The sequence below is a fragment of the Labeo rohita genome, chromosome 9 (assembly GCF_022985175.1).
Source record: "Labeo rohita strain BAU-BD-2019 chromosome 9, IGBB_LRoh.1.0, whole genome shotgun sequence".
In the NCBI taxonomy this organism is placed as follows: domain Eukaryota; kingdom Metazoa; phylum Chordata; class Actinopteri; order Cypriniformes; family Cyprinidae; genus Labeo; species Labeo rohita.
The window spans coordinates 9,386,336-9,404,071 of NC_066877.1; the positions used below are offsets into that span (position 1 = coordinate 9,386,336).

The window sequence follows — 17,736 nt, forward strand, 5'->3', positions numbered from 1 at the left end:
CAGTCAGCATGCGGAGTAATGTTTGTGGGTTAATTCACTACATGCTGTAGCATGTTTTAGAAATGCAATGCTTGAGCAGCTCATGAATCCAGTGTTTTCAGTGTCTCAAAGCGATTTGGTTCACAAAAGCTTCTCCACACAAAATTGATCTCTGCATGGGCTCTGATTTGGTCCACTTATTAGCTTATTAAAAAACGCATCATGTGCCAACCATCTTCCCAGACTTGTAATGAGAAGAGCGTATAAATTTGTCAAGAAAAGAAACTTTAAGGGCCCCCTGCAGTTCTCTGTAAAAATAAAAACTTGGTTTAACCAATTTCAACTATTTGAAAGTGAAGACTGCCATAAAAGTATTAGTACTGTCATTTACAGTTGCTGTATAATTTTATTTTTTTAAGTCAAATATTGAAAATTAATTGATTTATATTTGTTTTATGTGCACTACCAGTCAAAAGTTTTGGAACAGTAAGATTTTTAATGTTGTTTTTTTTTTTTTTTTTTTTTTTTTAATGAAGTCTCTTCTGCTCACCAAGCCTGCATTTATTTGAAAGTACAGCAACAACAGTGCAATTTTGAAATAGTTTGATTTAAAACAACTGCTTTCTATTTAAATATATTTTAAAATGTAATTTATTCCTTTGATATCGAAACTGAATTTTTAGCATCATTACTCCAGTCAGATCCTTCAGAAATTATTCTAATATTCTGATTTGCTGCTCAAGAAACATTTATGTTGAAAACAGTAGAATTTTTTTCAGGTTTCTTTGAATAGAAAGTTCAGAAAAACAGCATTTATCTGAAATAAAATCTTTTGTAACATTATATATGTTTTTATCATCACTTTTGATCTATTTAAAGCATCCTTGTTAAATGAAATAATTAATTTATATAATTTCTTTCAAAAAAAAAAATTATTATTATTATTTCAGATAAATGCAGATCTTTGGGTCTTTCTATTCATCAAAGAATCCTTAAAAATTGTACTTAACTGCTTTAAATATTGATAATAATAACAGCAAATGAGTAGCAAAAATCAGCATATTAGAATGATTTCTGAAGGATCATGTGACACTGACGACTGGAGTAATGATGCTGAAAATTTTGCTTTGATCATAGGAATAAGTTACATTTTAAAATGTATTCAAATAGAAAGCAGTTATTTTTAAATAATACAAATATTTCACAATATTACTGCTGTTGCTGTGTTTTGGATCAAATAAATGCAGGCTTGGTGAGCAGAAGAAACTTACTGTTCAAAAACTTTTGAACAGTAAACCAAATTTTGTAGTCCTGCAAATCAACACATCAAGCCTGGAGCTTAAAGTGAAAAAGTGCGTACTATTGGTTATGGTATCATCTAGTTTCGATACATCTGCCTCCAAAAGGTGCATTATAATTATTATTGGATAGTCCAAGTAGGTGGTACTTTACCAGAATAAGCTGTAATGTGGACTAAACCTTAAGCTGTCAAAGGTCTGGTCCAGTTGAGACTTTTTAGTACCCTAGTTGTTGGTCTTCATCTGCCATCTAGTGGTATTACAGTGTTTCTCCACCAAGCTCATATAAAAAAAAAAAAAATACACAAAATAATTTTGTATTTTTCAGTGGGCTTTCTTATAACATTTGGATCTTCTTTTCACGTCCTGCGTCTATATAACTTTTCAGCATTTCTCTTTTTCGCACACGTGTGGGCCCCTTTCCTCTCCTGATGTGACTTATATTCTCTCAGGAGATTGATGTCCCTGTCAGAATAGTGGGGACATGCTCAATGTCAAGCTCAAATTTACTGCTTTGAAAATATTGCTGGTTGATGAAGGCCAATAAATGGCACGTCAGCCGAACGGAGAGATGGATGAGAGGGTGAGGGGATTCCTTCATAAGATCAGTCATTGTCACGTCATGTCCGGGGGAGAAGACTATTCATCATTGACTTTATTTTCTCTCTCTTTCATTCTCTGGATCTCACTCGGTCTCTCTCTCTCTGTATTAGATTTGTATGTATGAATGTGAGTTTTGCATAAACGTTATATTGGAGTAAACAATTTGTCCACTAGAGAGCAGTGTTGTTTCAGACCTCAGCATGATTCTCTGAGTAAGTTTTGTTTTTTTTTGTTTGCAATAGTATATTTTAAAATGACATCCCTGTGTATAAAAGTATAATACTTTGAAATAAATTGAAATTATTTAGTAGTTTTTTTGTTGTCGTTGTTTTTTGTTTTGTTTTTTGTTCTTTTAAATAGATTTGATTGTATGATTATTTCTATTAAATTAGTAATGTTTAAATTGGGTTTATTCGTTTAAGCTTGTGATTTGTTTTCGTTTAAGTAATTTAATTGTTTTTTTTTTATTATAATAATTAGTGATAGCACTTTTTTTTTTTTTTTTTTTTTACAGTGTCCTTTGTAAATGTTACATGTAATTACCATAGTAATAACAGTAAATTATGCATAACTAACCCTACACGAAATCCTAATCCTATAATAAGTAAAATAATGTTTGTTGTTAATTAATATTACTCTGTAGTTAACAAGGGCACTTTTTTCCACATAAAATTGTATTTCTTTTTGGAATTTACATTAAGCTGATTTCTTTTTGGCATTTACATTAAGGCTCACACTACAGGATTTTTTAAATCCTAACCGATTATGAAATCTGGTTGCAGCACACACATAAGGAGAATCTTTGCAGATTGTCTTCCCTGAAATCTTAAGCATGCACACACTACAAGATTTGAAAATTGTGCCGCATCACACACTACAAGATATTATTAAGATTATCATGAAGGTGATCTCCCGCAACAGATCGTCATTTCAGCAACTAATGTTTACAATTTCTTTTTTTTTTTTTTTTTTTTTTTTTTTTTTTTAATTTTGTTTATTTGGATGTCTTGTTATAATTGTATATGTTTTGTTGTAGTTTATAATTTAAAAAAAATAATAAAAATAAAATAAAGGATAAAAAAAGGTTCACAAATGTTAGTTAACTGTTATATGCTTTAACTGTTTTATATCTATAGATTTTACTTTAGGCAAGTTGTGATTTGAGAAGGCAAAACTGATTAAACAGTCTATGTTCAACTCACTGTCTGCCGCTGATCGCTTGGTCGTTAATTTAAAAAAACAAAAAGTTAAATTTAACGAACAAAAAATGCTCCAAATGTTTTTCTAAATTAACTTAATAAAAAACCTAAACTAAATATAATCACTTTGGCGTTACATACAAAACTGAACTATTTTAATTGCTAAAACAGTAGTATAAGCTGTTGTGGGAGAAGGGGAAAAAAGATGGGCTCGGGTCTGACTCGGGCCGCATGGAGCAAGGAAAGCAATGCTTTTTTGCGGTTGTGGTATGTTTTCAACATATTATACAGATAGTGTTACTACAAAAACATAACACACAGTTTACTCCATCTCCACTATTCAATGGACCGTACAGGAGCTGTTTTGCGGTCGCGCATTGGTTGTTGTGAAAGTACTGACGTAATCATAGCCGTGATCATCCCGATTTAAAATCCTGAATATCAAACATGTTTGATATGATCGGGGCGGCCCCGATTTGTGTGAGAGCAGATCGGGAGGTGCAAGATTTGATCTGTGAACGTCTCACATTACCAGATAATCCGTGCCGAACATCGGGACCGATCGAGGTGCTCGACAAGATTTTTGCTCCGATTCTCGGGAGGGGAAAATCGAGGCAAAATCGGGCTAAAAATCCTGTAGTGTGAGCCCGGCTTTACAGTTACATGCCTGATTCACAAACCAAGTGCTTTTCAATTGAGAAAACCTGGCTTATCACTTCCTGTCATTGTCATATCTACATATGTTTGTTTGTTGTTCTTCAGCCTGCTCTGATACACTGACATTGAGTGAAAAATGATTTAGAGAACCCAAAAACGAAAATAGCCGACGTGACGCACCAAGTTTGAATAGGTGTCTGTGTGAATGACATTTAAGAGCCACAGTAGAGGGCAGTTCTCATTTTTTAAATGAACTTAGCATGACCTTTGAAGTCAGTCAATCTCACGGCAGATTAAATGGGAGCTATCCAATCAATAAAAAGCCCCCGGAGGTGAACCCAGTAATAAATGGCGTCTAACTTTGTTCTCTGTTAAACAAGCTGTTTGCACGGTTCCTAACAACAGATTACAGGGTTGAGCGGTGTGAGGAACATGTTTACTAGCACTGTGCATTTTTATTGATTAGTGACCACTGTACTTTCACATTTCCACCAATGCACTCCAAAGTACATGATGTGTTTTCAATGCATTTTCTGGCTTCTTGTGTTAAAAGCCTTTTTTCGTAGTAGGTGTTGTTAATGCATTTTCTCTTGGGTCTTGTTTTATCTTGTTATCTGAAAAGTTGAAGGAGTGAAATGCCTTCATTGTTCTTTAATCATGGCACCATGTGAGTAAAGCTCCAATTTTTCTAATTTCAGACTCCCATGATGCAGTGCTGCGTTTTAATACAGCTCCTACCCAGGGTTATGAAAGAGACGTTGGGAATAAAACCACCGTACGCATCATCAACTCTCAGGTGAGCGACGTTTGATGTTTTTACTTCTTATTGCTAATACTATGACTTTCTGTGAATCAGGTGCATAATTGAAGCAGATCTCATTTGAACACCCTCAAGGCTCATATCCTCCGGCTGTGTGTGTTTTTAGCTAGATCGGAACCATCATGTTCCAGTGTACACACGCTCACCGGTACACAAATTCGAACACAGCATGCAGAGCAGAAACCGCTCAGTATTAAAGTTGCAGGATGTACTGTTTCCCTTAACTTTTAGTGAATGGACAGATCAGTGGGAACAAAACTGATGCTTAGTGGTTTATTGCAAAGTAGTGTCTGAAGAAGGTACACTCTGAAAAGAACATTTTGCCATTTACCCGCCTGCATGACATTTCAAACCCGTAAGACTGTTTGTTCGGTGGAACATAAGAAGAGCTTTTTTGAAGATGGTGACCATGAACTATTAGGCTCTGAAATGAACAAAAAAGCTCTGTAGAGGGTTTACGTCACCATTTGATCAGTTACTCAGATGCTTGGATGTAAACAACAGCATTGATTGCATGGTTAATGTACTACTGGATACGTTGTTCTGCTAATTTATGCTGTCTAAACTACGGGGGAAAAAGGTGTGGAAGCTGTTAAATCATATAGAGAAGGACTTGGTAAGCAGGAAAGGGTGCAATATTTTGACAAACTAAAGGTAATGGGTAGTACAGATTTGTATGAGCAGTATTAAGATATTAGCCTAATATTTCACCTACCTGACTGGAAATGAAAAGAATAAGTACGAATGTTGTCAAGCTTTTCGCCCTGGAAATCCTGGTTCAGTTTGGCCAACCACAAACGCTGTTTGTACCTCAGTTTTTTGCACTCTTCTTTTTGATTTATGACTTTTGGCAGTCTATAGTACTCCAAATATTTTTCCTGGTCCGACCGATTAGCACAGCCCAAAACATGACAGTAATTGATTATTTTCAGCAGCAATAATCAGCAAAATATGCAAGTTTCGTTCGGTTCAGTGCCGCCAATTTGGCCGATTGACGACGCTTTGTGAAAACACTTGGGTATCGAGAACAGGTTTCAGATTTCCAAGAACCAGATATTCGATAAGACACGTGCATTACGATTTCGCTTATTGATGTCTGTGTTTGCATTTTAATTTGACTTTAAATTATTTAAGCGCAGGAAGGCAAAATACTGATCCGTGCATTTCCACTACAGAAAAGGTTGTTTCCTGCTGGAACAGATTTCTGTTTCTCTTTTACCGACCAATATGCACAAAAATACGGCAGTTTTTTTGTCCTCAACATAAACCATTTTGAAATGGGAATGAGATGGCAGGCTAATAAAGGTTCATCAAAGAACAAAAGAAAATCATTCGGTGATCTTGACTGAATATCTAACTTCAATGAGGAATAATCTATATTTTATTTATGAAGCGAAAGCTATAGTCTTCTTAATCATTTGATTTCAATTTTTGTACCTGAAATTTTGTTTTTTATTTGGATTTATTTATGCTATTGCTAATTGAGTTGTTTGTTCTTATTTTATTACTGATTGTTTACATGTTTAACAATTTAATGTTTAAAATTTATGTTAGTGTAGTTGTTTTTTTGTTTTGTTTTGTTTTTTTTTTTACTACAGGAAACCTTAATAAGTCTTCAATACATTAGCTCATCAATGAACATGATTTTTGCCCGAGTCCTGTCAGACTGCATCAGCTGTGAGGATGACGACAACAACTCCCATGATTCCACACTCAGTCACGACATCATCAAACTATGACTTTTTGTTTCTTGTTTGTTTTGAATATGCGTCCCATAGCAGCGAAAACGTACATATTGTGCCTTTTAAATTATATTTTTTTTTATTGGATTTTTTGTATTTTTTTATTTATTTTTTTTATTTTTTGGAATCCAAACTAGGAATCACTAAGAATTGGAAGTGATAAAATTCAAATGATACCCAACCCTAATTAAGGCACAGTGAAAGTGGACCAGATCCAAATCTTCTGAAGTCGTACAACAGCTGTTGTGAGGAACAGAATGAATTTAGGTCAGTTTTTAATAAATCTTCCCACCGCCAGCAGGTTTCAAATTTTCACATTTCAGGGTATTGAAAATGTACACTAGGTTTTGGAGTAAGAAATTTTTTATTTTTTATTTTTTTTTTTATGTTTTTGAAATAAGTCTGTCATCAGGGTTGCATTTATTTGATGAAAAATGTGACCCTGGACCAAAAATTAAAAGGTCATAAGAGTATTTTATTTATTTATTTTTTTTTTTTAATTGAGTTTTATACATCATCTGAAAGCTGAATAAATAAGCTTTCCACTGATTTGATTTGATTTGATTTATGTTTGTTAGGATAGGACAATGTTTGACCAAGTTACAACTATTGAAAAATCTAGAATCTGAGGGTGCAAAAAAAAAAAAAAATCAAAATGTTGAGAAAATCGCCTTTGAAGTTGTCCAAATGACGTTGTTAGCAATGCATATTACTAATCAAAAAATACATTTTTATATAACTTCATGGAACATGATCTTTACTTAAAATCTTAATGTTTTTTTTTTTTTGCATCAAAGAAAAATCAACATTTTTGACCCATACAATGTATTTTTGGCTATTGCTACTAATATACCCGTGCTATGCAAAATTCTAACAGCGCGTCAATTCTACGCGGACCGTAAACACTGTGATTGGTTTGTTAGAACCCCCTCCCTCCTTATGCATTTGAGTTTTGTGTTTATGTGCACTTTAATACATTTTAATGTTACACCACCTTATTTAAAACAAGACAAAGCAAAGAACAAGTGTCTTAATTATTATAAAACATAGCATTATACATCACTTTGTTGTATGCAACAAAAAAACGTTAGTCTGCCTTGGTACAAGTCCTGTTGTTGTTTTCTTTTCTGTAGTTCTAAATAATGATTTGAGAGATTTATTTGCCGCTGTCACTGCTATAATGATTCTCTGACAAGCGGCTTCTTCAGCTTTTGCCGTGGTACTGCAGGTTATACCAGCAACATGCCCGTGCAAACTGCAGACTAGTGGTCTGCATGTGTACTGCATGTCGACGTGGACAACGATGCAGAAGTATAAATGAAAACTGACGCACAGCCTACAGGCGTATAGGCTACAGCGTAGGTCCGACGCAGAAGTATAAATCAGCCTTAACTTTTGGCAGAAGTTTAGTGTTTTTGCCTAATTTAGCCTGAGGGTGGTCTAATGTTGATTAGCAGGTGCTACATATATAGATAGGACGCCATCTTAGAATAAACACCTTAAAGGAATCGTTCACCCAAAAATGAAAATTCTGTCATTACTCACTCCCATGTTGTTCCAAACCTGTAAGACCTTCGTTCATCTTCATAACACAAATTAAGATTTTTTTGATGAAACTCTGACCCTGCATAGATAGCAACGCAACTTGACGCAGAAGTATAAAGTGGGCTTTAGTCATATAGCCTATGATACAACCCAGAATCTGCCCGAACACAGTTGAATTGATTGTCTTCATGGACAGAGTATCACATTGTACCTGGTTTAAGTTAAAGTCAGTGATAATATTATACATTTTCTTACCAAACATGGAGTTGGTTGCACTCAACTTGGAAGGACCTCAGTTCTGTGCCTTTTCCCTCTTTTATTTGTCATCTTAGTGTAACATATTGTCTGTTTGGTCTGCAGATCCTGGCGAATCCCAAGCATCATTTCAACACAAGCTCATTGTATAAGAATGTAACACTGGTGGCGTGGGATCCTGCTCCATATACCCTCAACCTGCACAAAGTGAGTACTAACTTCTCAAAAACTCACTTACAACTAAGGTTTTGCCGATAAAACGGTTTTGTTCAATAGTTCTCAACAACGATTTAACATTGAAGGTGTGCTTTGACAAGTTCAAATCCTCTGCAAAATCACAACCCTAGAAATTATGTACATTTTTCCTTACACATGTACAGAGAGCAGGTGACATGGTGCTTTTGAAATTCAGATGAGCTCATTGCTGCGAGTGTGTGCAGACGCCATGCAGGAAGGTTATGCTGATTTGTCTGGTCTGAGTGCCTCTGCTCACACCCGCTGTGAATCATAAACCACTATAGCAGGGGGGAAAAAAGATCAGGACGGATTACTATAAATGCTTTCAATCTGTCCTTTCTGCCCTTACCTCATTGAAACCGCCTTACAGCACTGTGTTCCCAATCCCAACCTCCTCCATTGTTGTAGACGTGAAATAATGCATTCATGGGATACACAAAAAATAGAAGGACATGCTGCTTTGCCTTAACGGACTAAACTCCCACAGAGTGACAGCATGTCCCTGACATGATGCGTGCCATTCTGTGACCCATGATTATTATGAAGACATGGCAATTGCACATTTCCATCGCAGGTCTTTAGAAAATTGTGTATGACCATGTGGACCACCTAAGAGCCAAATTGGAGGGCTTTCACTTTTGACGTCAATTTCTGTACAGGAAATAATTTTTTACAGTCAATTTAAATGTCTTTGTCTGTTTTCAACCTTCCATCACTGTTGTGCTCTTCTTTTTTTTTTTTTTTACTTGACAATTCAAAAATACAAGTATTTCTCATAATGCACTTGAATGATTCTGTGGAGCGTTTTGAGAACAGTGTGCTATTAACATTCCATGAGCACAACGAACCTGCTGATTTCCTTCAGAATTAAATTAATATTGTGCCAATTAATTTTAGGTTTAGTTTTTCTGATTTTGCGTAAATATCATATTTTTTTATTTAGTACTGCCCTTCACAAGCTACAGAAGATGCTTTTAGTTTCCCAGACAACAAAAGTTAAATTTACCCTGATCTTCAAGTTCAAAAAGTTTACACCCCTGGCTCTTAATGCATTGTGTTTCCTTCTGGAGAATCAGCGAGCGTTTGAACCTTCTGTAATAGTTGCATACGAGTCCCTCAGTTGTCCTCAATGTGAAAAGATGGATCTCAGAATTATAGAGTCATTGTTGGAAAAGATTCAAATACATAAAAATGCTGAAAAACCAAAGCATTTGTGTGACCTAAAGGATTTTTCTGAGGAACAGCGGGCAGTTTACCTGTTCAGGGCAAACAAGGGACTCATGAACTACTATCACAAAACAAAATGAAGAAAAAAAAAAACAAAAAACACACACACAGCTGTGGATCATTCAGGTAACAACACAGTATTAAGAATCAAGCGTCTGTAAACTTTTGAATGGGGTCATTTTTATAAATTCAACTATTTTTTTCTTTTGGTGGACTATATGTAAACATCTTTTATGTGAAATATCTTATTCAGGTCAGTACTAAATAAACAACAACATGCATTTTGTATGATCCTTATTATTTTGGTAAAATAATTAGCATTTTGCAGATTCTGCAAGGTGTATGTAAACTTTTGACCGCAACTGTATTTGCATGATAATGGCTCTTTGATGTTGGTTTAAAGGGTTAGTTCACCCAAAAATGAAAATTCTGTCATTAATTGCTCACTCTCATGTCGTTCCAAACTGAACATCTTCAGAACACAAATGAAGATATATTTTATGAAATCCGAGACCTGTCTGATCCTCCATAGACAGCAAGGCCACAACCAAGTTGACCGTTGCGGAAGAGAAGAAATTGTTGAAGAAAGTTATTTTTGTTTTATTTGCGCATAAAAAGTATTCTTGTAGCTTCGTAACATTACGGATGAACCATTGAAGTCACATGGACTATTTTGACGATGTCCTTACCACCTTTCCGGTCCTTAAACATGGTAGTTGCGTTGTTGTCTATGCAGGGTCAGCAAGCTTTGGATTTCATCAGAAATATATTAGTTACGTAGATGAACGAAGGTCTTAAGGGTATTGGAACGACATGACGGTAAGTAATAAATGCCAGATTTTTTTTTTTAATTGAACTATCCTTTTAATGGTCATATGACATGCAAACAGACAAATAATGCAGGTAAAAAGCAAAACATTATAGCTTTTCATCACCTCCCTGTTGAAGGAAAAAAAAAACAAAACAATAGACAGCATCACACAATTTGTAATGGTTTTACTAGTTATAATAGGACTTGTATTGGTTTCAATGGAAACAGTAATGGACCCTGTTGGTCTCTACACTGTAGAAAATAAAACAATTTGTTGAGTCAGCTTAAAATAAGTTGTTACCCTGCTGCCTTAATTTTAAGTTCAGTCAACTTGAAATGTTAAGTTGTACTAAGTAACAACTTAGATATGTGTGTTTGCTAAACTTAACGGATGGGTAAGTAACCCAGCTGCCTTAAAATTAAAATTTTAAGTTGATTCAACTCAAATATCTAAGTTGTCACTTAGTATAATTTAACATTTCAAGTTGAATAAACTTTTTTTGAGTTGACGGAACTTAAAAAATTTTAAGGCAGCCAGGTTACAAATTATTTTAAGTTGACTCAACAAATTGTTTTTTACAGTATACCGGTAATTGGTCACCTTCTATTGGTGGCTTGTTAATCAATAAATCCTAATGGAATATGTCCCAACACACTACAGAAAACCATTTTTTAATGGTTTTAATGGTTAAAAGTTGATGGTTTGTAATGTTTGTAATGGTATTTGTAGTGGAAACCTGTAGAATTTTCTGTGAGGGTTCTATTGGGTTTTTTTTTTTCAGCAGGGCTCACACGCCCCCTTCAGTTCCTTCATGAACACCAGTCTGCAAAACCTTGGTCTAGAGCAGGGGTGGCGAACTCCGGTCCTGGAGAGCCGCAGCCCTTCAGAGTTTAGCTCCAACCCCAATTAAAACTCACCTGCATGTTGCTTTCTAGTAACCCTTCAGACCTTGATTAGCTTGTTCAGGTGCGTTTGATTAGAGTTGAAGCAAAACTCTGCAGGGCTGCGGCTCTCCAGGACCGACGTTCCCTGGTCTAGAGAAATGATTCTTGCCTATAGTGTCACAGAAGGTCTTCTGTTGTATCTGCAAAATAACATTATTGAGGTTACTGCAGGAACATGTTCAATAAAGGATTCTAGTGTACTATAAAGCTTTTTTCCTTATCCTAGTGAACCAGACGAACAGTTTGAAGGACAGCCTTACTTGTTCAGCGTTCCACAATTGTCTGTGGTTGAAATGAACCCAATTTTGGCAGTTTGTTGAGAGCTGTTTTGCTCACGTATATGTTGTTTGTTTTTGTAGTGGTACTCAAATCCAGACTACAACCTGTTTACTCCATATATGGAGCATAGGATGCACTTCCCCGCTCAGCCTTTCTACATTCTGCACCCGAAATACATCTGGCAGTTATGGGACGTGATTCAGGGTAACAATCTGGAGAACATCCAGCCTAACCCGCCCTCCTCAGGGTTCATAGGTAAGAGACACAAACACACACACATTCTGTGCTACCAGTTCAAAACTCAAAGGTGCAATTTCTGCGACACGAACAAGTAAAATTGTGACAATAATGACTGTTTTCAAACATCTTTCACGGTCCCAACCCAAACTCTTGAGTTGAAATTGTCAATTGTTTGACAGCTCAAACAAACTGATTGCAGTTCTTTTTTTGGTGATACAGAAATTACACGCTTCTTGTTAGAAATTGGCTGTACTTTTAGGAAGACAACACAAATGTTTTATTTGCCTGTGAGTCGTGTCATGTTTCCATTGTCAAGTGAGTACAACCATTAATGCTAGTTGACAACTCAAGACACCACAAATGCAAAGCATTGTTTACTTCACTTTTCTACTCATGTTTTTATCTTTTTGGTATTGTAACTAAAATATAAAGCTCACAAAATGGCACTTGTTGCCAACAGGCATGTGACAAAAAAGAATTTTTTACACAGCTAATTCCAAATAACTGTCAGTGGAGTAAGCCAAACTTTGACAGGCTGACATCTGATGTCACATGAATTTGATTTTACGCAAGAAGCTTTGGTGTGAAAACACCCTGATGATGGAAAAGCAACTTGTCATGATGGGTTTATAGGTATGACTTCTGCTCTGTCATGAGCTTGTGGGTTGTCTGCTCAGTCTGTGTTGGCTGAAATCACAGAAAGATAAAGGAGCAGATGGGCATGCCACATTTTCATCCAGCAATTGAGCTTGTGTTGAACTAGAGCCAGGGAGAATCTGACCCACATTCAGCACCAACGAAATCAAATTGACCACGTGTACGATCTCGCAGAGTTGATGTATTGAAGTCACGATAAAAATCAAGTCGAGACCGAGCTATTTCATTTTGTGATGTATAGCAAAGTGTAACAGATTATTGAAAAAGAAAATGTAGGGTGGTTCTTGGTTCAGTGGATCAGATGTTAATTGGATGGAAATAAATCTGAATGCAAGCTTGTGAACTTAAATGATTGAAAGGTGCCATAGAATGCATTGATACAATATTTTAAATTATTCTCTGGTATCGACATATAAGGTATGTGGCTTAGGTAAGGGCAAAAAATCTCCAGAAACTATTTTACATGTCTATTTACAACCTATGATTTGTCCCTAGAATGAAATGGTCTATTATTACCTTATTTGGAAGGGTCATGAATAATAATGATGAGCTCTGCTCTGATTGGCTGTTTCACAGTGCTGTTTGCTGTTTCATGGAGCAGCTATTAATATGTGGGGCATTTAAACTGCTTTCGAATGCTATCACTTTTTACTTTCACTTTCGAGATTTGCGACATCGCTTCAGGTTCAGAAAGTAATTGCCGTAGCTGCAGTTCTTGTCGAACAGGTGTTGGATATCTGGTCATATCACAGAGAGATCCAGACTCTCCTTACAGATGTAGAGTCTGTTTCTATGGTGATGTCTAGAGAAGTGTAGTGCGGCATACAGTGGCATCTAAATGTCCTTTCGAAAATGCTTCCATTTTGTAAGGAGTCATGAACTGAGAAATCAAAATTCACTTGATCTTTTGGCATATAAAAGGTCATTGTACTATAAAAACAATACGTTTCAGAACTCAAAACTTTCTTGTTAGTCTAAAAACAGCTTATTTGCTTGTTGAAGCCAAAACGACAGGTGGTGGAATGTGCCACTTTATGATGTAATAGTGTCTAAAAACCGCCTTTAGTCACATTTGCGTCTGAAAACGTCTGCGTGCGACTATGAAAAAATATTTAGGAGCACCCGTGCGACTGACTTGATCAACACATTTGTGTTTGCGCTGAGGGGAGCATCAAATGTTTTTTGCAACATTGAGTAATGTATCACAGACATATCTCACAAATGCTTTCATAAACAAACTAGGGTTTAAATAAGAGATTGATTGTGCAGTGTAGAGAGCTTTGTTAATTATAATGGAAGATGAGTGACTGCTTTTAATGATTAAGAGTTTGTAAATGTGATATTGATTTAAAACAACAGTTCAATAAGCAAGTAGTTAAAATTAAGTGGCTTACGTTGTCTGACTATAACACTATTGCCTGATTTTGCTCTGTTTCGTCAACGAGTGTTTATGAAGTGCATTTTTAAACAAACCTAGTAAGTCAGTGTTTCTATTAGCCATTCATAAAGACATTTAGTCATAAAGTCATTTGCTTTATCCCTGAATGAATCGTTGTTTGAATGAATCAAATGAATGAATGATTCAGTAATATAATCAGTCACTTTCCGCCACCTACTGGCAGTTTTAGTTTAATTTGAAAGTATCTTTAAGTGCTCCTAAAACGCAAAGTACGCATAAAGCCCTGCCTACGCAGTAGAATATCAATGCCTGCTTCTACATTACTGCCTGTTTAGCCCCGCCCACCAATTTACGCACCTAGTGAATAACAAGAGGCAAGTGCAGAAACCAAACAATTAAAAAAAATGGCTCTGAATATAAGATGATGCTGTGCAGTGCCAAGTTGTGGAAAAAACTTCTGATCCCAACATTAGGAAAGAATGCATGACATTATTTTTAATGAAGTTCCAGATCACGTCAGTAAAACTTGGTACTTTGTTTACTTAATTTTACCGCAGATTAGTTTATAAACAAGACACAATTCAACAAAGGATTTTCAGAAAGATTGAAGCTAAAAGACTGGATCTGACAGTAATGTCGCACCAAGTGTGAGTAACAGTTTTTATTTTTGTGGTCACTATTGCTTTGTCTGTTATTATAGATCGGTTGATATGTACTTGTTTGTGTTTGTATTTGTATGTGTGTTTTTAACCTAAAACACAACAGCGTCCATCTATGAAGGATGTAGGCTGTTAAACATACGCAAGTGTTAGCCAATCATAGCAGTGGGTGTTTATTTCTGAGTCTACAATCCGTCATATTTATTCAAACAGAGCGTCCTGATGAGGGGGATCAAAACAGGACGGAAAATAGCCTGTTACTTCTAAATTGTTTTTTGACATAAAAATCTTAACATTGTAAGTGGACCTCAGAGGACAGAACAAATTAATAAAAAAAGGCAGTTTATGACCCCATTAATGCGCTATTCCATACATGGGAGGAAAATTGAATCCATCTATTATAGTGTTCATGTGTTAAATCAGCCTCTCGTTTTCATACATGTTCCACAAGCGCACATCAGTCTGAATGAATAAATAATGGAGTTAATTAGAAAACTAAAACTCACCCATTTAGAAATCACATCACTGCTTTGTCAACAAGCACTAATATGGTTAGAATCTTTTTAAATGTTGATACCATACTTGTGTGAAAAACTTGATTGTGGTAAATCTAGTATGTAATGGTATGCTTGGACGTTTTGTACAGCAGGAAACTAGCTGGTTTATACAAAGGTTTATTCAAAACATGACACTGATCTTGTGTTATGAAAAGACACAATTCACAATCATTTAAAAGCTGTTTATGCCTCCCCCTTTAAGAAACAAAACAAAAAATCACAGACAGTTTTACATTACATTGTTTTCGTAACTCATTGACTTCTGAGATCAATCTGTGGTGCTCTTTTCGTAGTTTGATCCGCATTTATACTTTAACAACAAATGGCACAACAATAAACAGGCAGACATCCAGTTTGTAATGTCATGACAATTACAGATCATTTCTGGGTCATTTTCTTTTAACTTTTACAAATAAACACACTTAAATGTTGAAAAGCTCACATTGTTCCTCTTGGTGTGTTTGGCACTTTATACACGGTCCTTACGGTACTATGGCGACGGGAGCGATGACTTTGAGCAGTGTCATTGAGTCCTTAGAGACACTATTTAACCCCAGGCATACATTCAGCACATTTCAAACACTAAAATCTTTTTTTTTTTTTTTTTTCTTTTCTTTTTGTGTAAATCCCTCTGAGAATTCACAATTCTGGATCCCAAGTGAAATGTTCATCTCTATGTATTATGCATAAGGTGTTTGGTCTTTTGGGATAAAGGTTCCCCCTGTGGAAATCCAGTTCTTTACTTATTGCGTAGTTCCTGAAACACTTTCGATGTCACGTGGAGTGATCTGGTTCAGTGTGCCTCTACGTTATGGTAAAATACTTTTCCATACATTAGTGAGTATGGGCTCAGATAGCAATATAACTCACTATATGAAACATGGAATGGAGTAATGTGAGGCATGATAAAACAGATATGCTCTTTCTTTGGTTTTGGTAACGCATAATGGTTAAGTGTTGTTCTAGCCAAGAAAAAAACTTACTGTTAAACTTTGACATAATTACTATATATAATTCAACCACCTTTTCTTAAGGAGTTTGTGTAACAGACATATAAAAATAAATAATAGTCAATGCAAAATCATTTTGAAGACAATAAAAGACAAAAGTCTATGTATATAAAAGAAATGAAAATAGGGCTGCAAATACTTGAATAATTGGTCCAATTAATCTAATATTTAATATCTTTCCCACTGTGCAAATTAAGTTGAAAAAATGCATGCTTCATATTTTTGGCAAAAATATTCAAATACTACACAAAAAAGGTTACAATATATTGTGCATATTACATTTGAAAAGCAGCAGAGTAGTTTAATATCCAACGTATAATTTATATTGAAGAAAACTTGAAATTAAAATTGTCATTTTTACTACATTTACACTACTGTTCAAAAGTTTGGGGTCGGTAAGTTTGTGTGTGTGTGTGTGTGTGTGTGTGTCTGTATCTGGTATTTATCACATTATGGGCACCAAATCTCCCCAAAAGGATAGTAGTACCAGTAAAGTGTGACCTTGTCCCCATGTTTTTTTGAGAAAGTAAAAGTGTGCACATTCTCCTGTGAGGGCTAGGTTTAGGTACACGGTAGGTGTAGGGCAATAGAAAATGCGGTTTGTACAGTATAAAAACCGGTACACCTATGGGATGTCCCCATAAAACATGGAAACACGTGTGTGTTTTGTTTTTTTGGTTTGTTTGCTTTTTTTTTTTTTTTTTTTTTTTTTTTTTTTTTTTTTTAATATACAGCAAAGTAAGATTACTCAAGGTTCTTCATGCACAGTGACAAGACCTCACTAATCAGCAATGAAATGCATTGACTCTCCACATTTTTTTTTCCTTCTAATTGATTAACAATTCATTGTGGCAACTGCAAAAGAAAAAACACAGGAAACGAGGCAGGACAAGGCAGAGTTGACAGTCACTCACATTGTCTACGTCATGATTGACGTCTTAACTGCAGGGCAGCTGAGCTGAGGCGGTGCAGGTTAGGTGATGACCTCTGGAGGGTTGGTCCTTTCTGTGTCAGGAGTGCTGCAGTCGTGGTTGTGGATGCCGGTGGAGATCTGAGCGGTGCAGGCCACAGTGTTACTGTGGACTCTACGGTTGAGCTGGATGACTGTGGTCTTGGAGGGCATGGAGGAGTGACCGTTCTCCTGTGACGACCTCTGACAGCAGAACAAGATGCAGAAACACCTGTAGAACTTTGGACAAAAAGTGAGAGAAGAGACTTTTGAGATCTGAGAAACATCATCTATCATGACAACTCTCTGAAGATTTTAGCATAGTAATGGATATGACTGTGTTAATGATTTTGGTCTTGGTGGAACAGATCTGTTGCGCTGCTGAATTGCTGCTGCTGTTGGTTATTGCTGTTGTTGTATATTATTGCTGCTGCTGCAAAGCAAGTACAGGAACTTGCTACTGCCAATACATATGGTGATGCGCTGCTGTGAGTATTTAAGACATACTGCTGCTGCACAAACAGCAAATATAATAACCCGTAGCAGATCTATACAGATGGAGCTGGGGAGGTGGAGGCTTTCAGAGGAATTCTAAAAGTGTGCTGCAAAATGCTCTAGTGGGTGCTAACCAGCCATTTAAATAAAAAGCAGCAAGCTCATTGGCTGCG

At 35.9% G+C, this 17,736-nt stretch overlaps 2 protein-coding genes across 4 annotated transcripts in view; one reads left to right on the forward strand and one right to left on the reverse strand.

Annotated features, from left to right (window-relative positions):
- st6gal2a (ST6 beta-galactosamide alpha-2,6-sialyltranferase 2a) overlaps positions 1 to 17,736 on the forward strand; it is an 82,795-nt gene that overhangs the window by 57,909 nt on the left and 7,150 nt on the right. For all 3 annotated transcript variants that reach the window (XM_051118479.1, XM_051118481.1, XM_051118480.1), the window contains exons 4-6: positions 4,435 to 4,532; positions 8,204 to 8,305; positions 11,678 to 11,852. In XM_051118479.1, the coding sequence (XP_050974436.1) occupies positions 4,435 to 4,532; positions 8,204 to 8,305; positions 11,678 to 11,852 (375 nt within the window). The remainder of the gene's footprint in view (positions 1 to 4,434; positions 4,533 to 8,203; positions 8,306 to 11,677; positions 11,853 to 17,736) is intronic.
- Positions 15,545 to 17,736, reverse strand: part of tmtops2b (teleost multiple tissue opsin 2b) — a 42,810-nt gene continuing 40,618 nt past the window's right edge. The window contains exon 4 of the mRNA XM_051118483.1: positions 15,545 to 17,308. Coding sequence (XP_050974440.1) covers positions 17,093 to 17,308 — 216 coding nt within the window. The 3' untranslated portion in view covers positions 15,545 to 17,092. The remainder of the gene's footprint in view (positions 17,309 to 17,736) is intronic.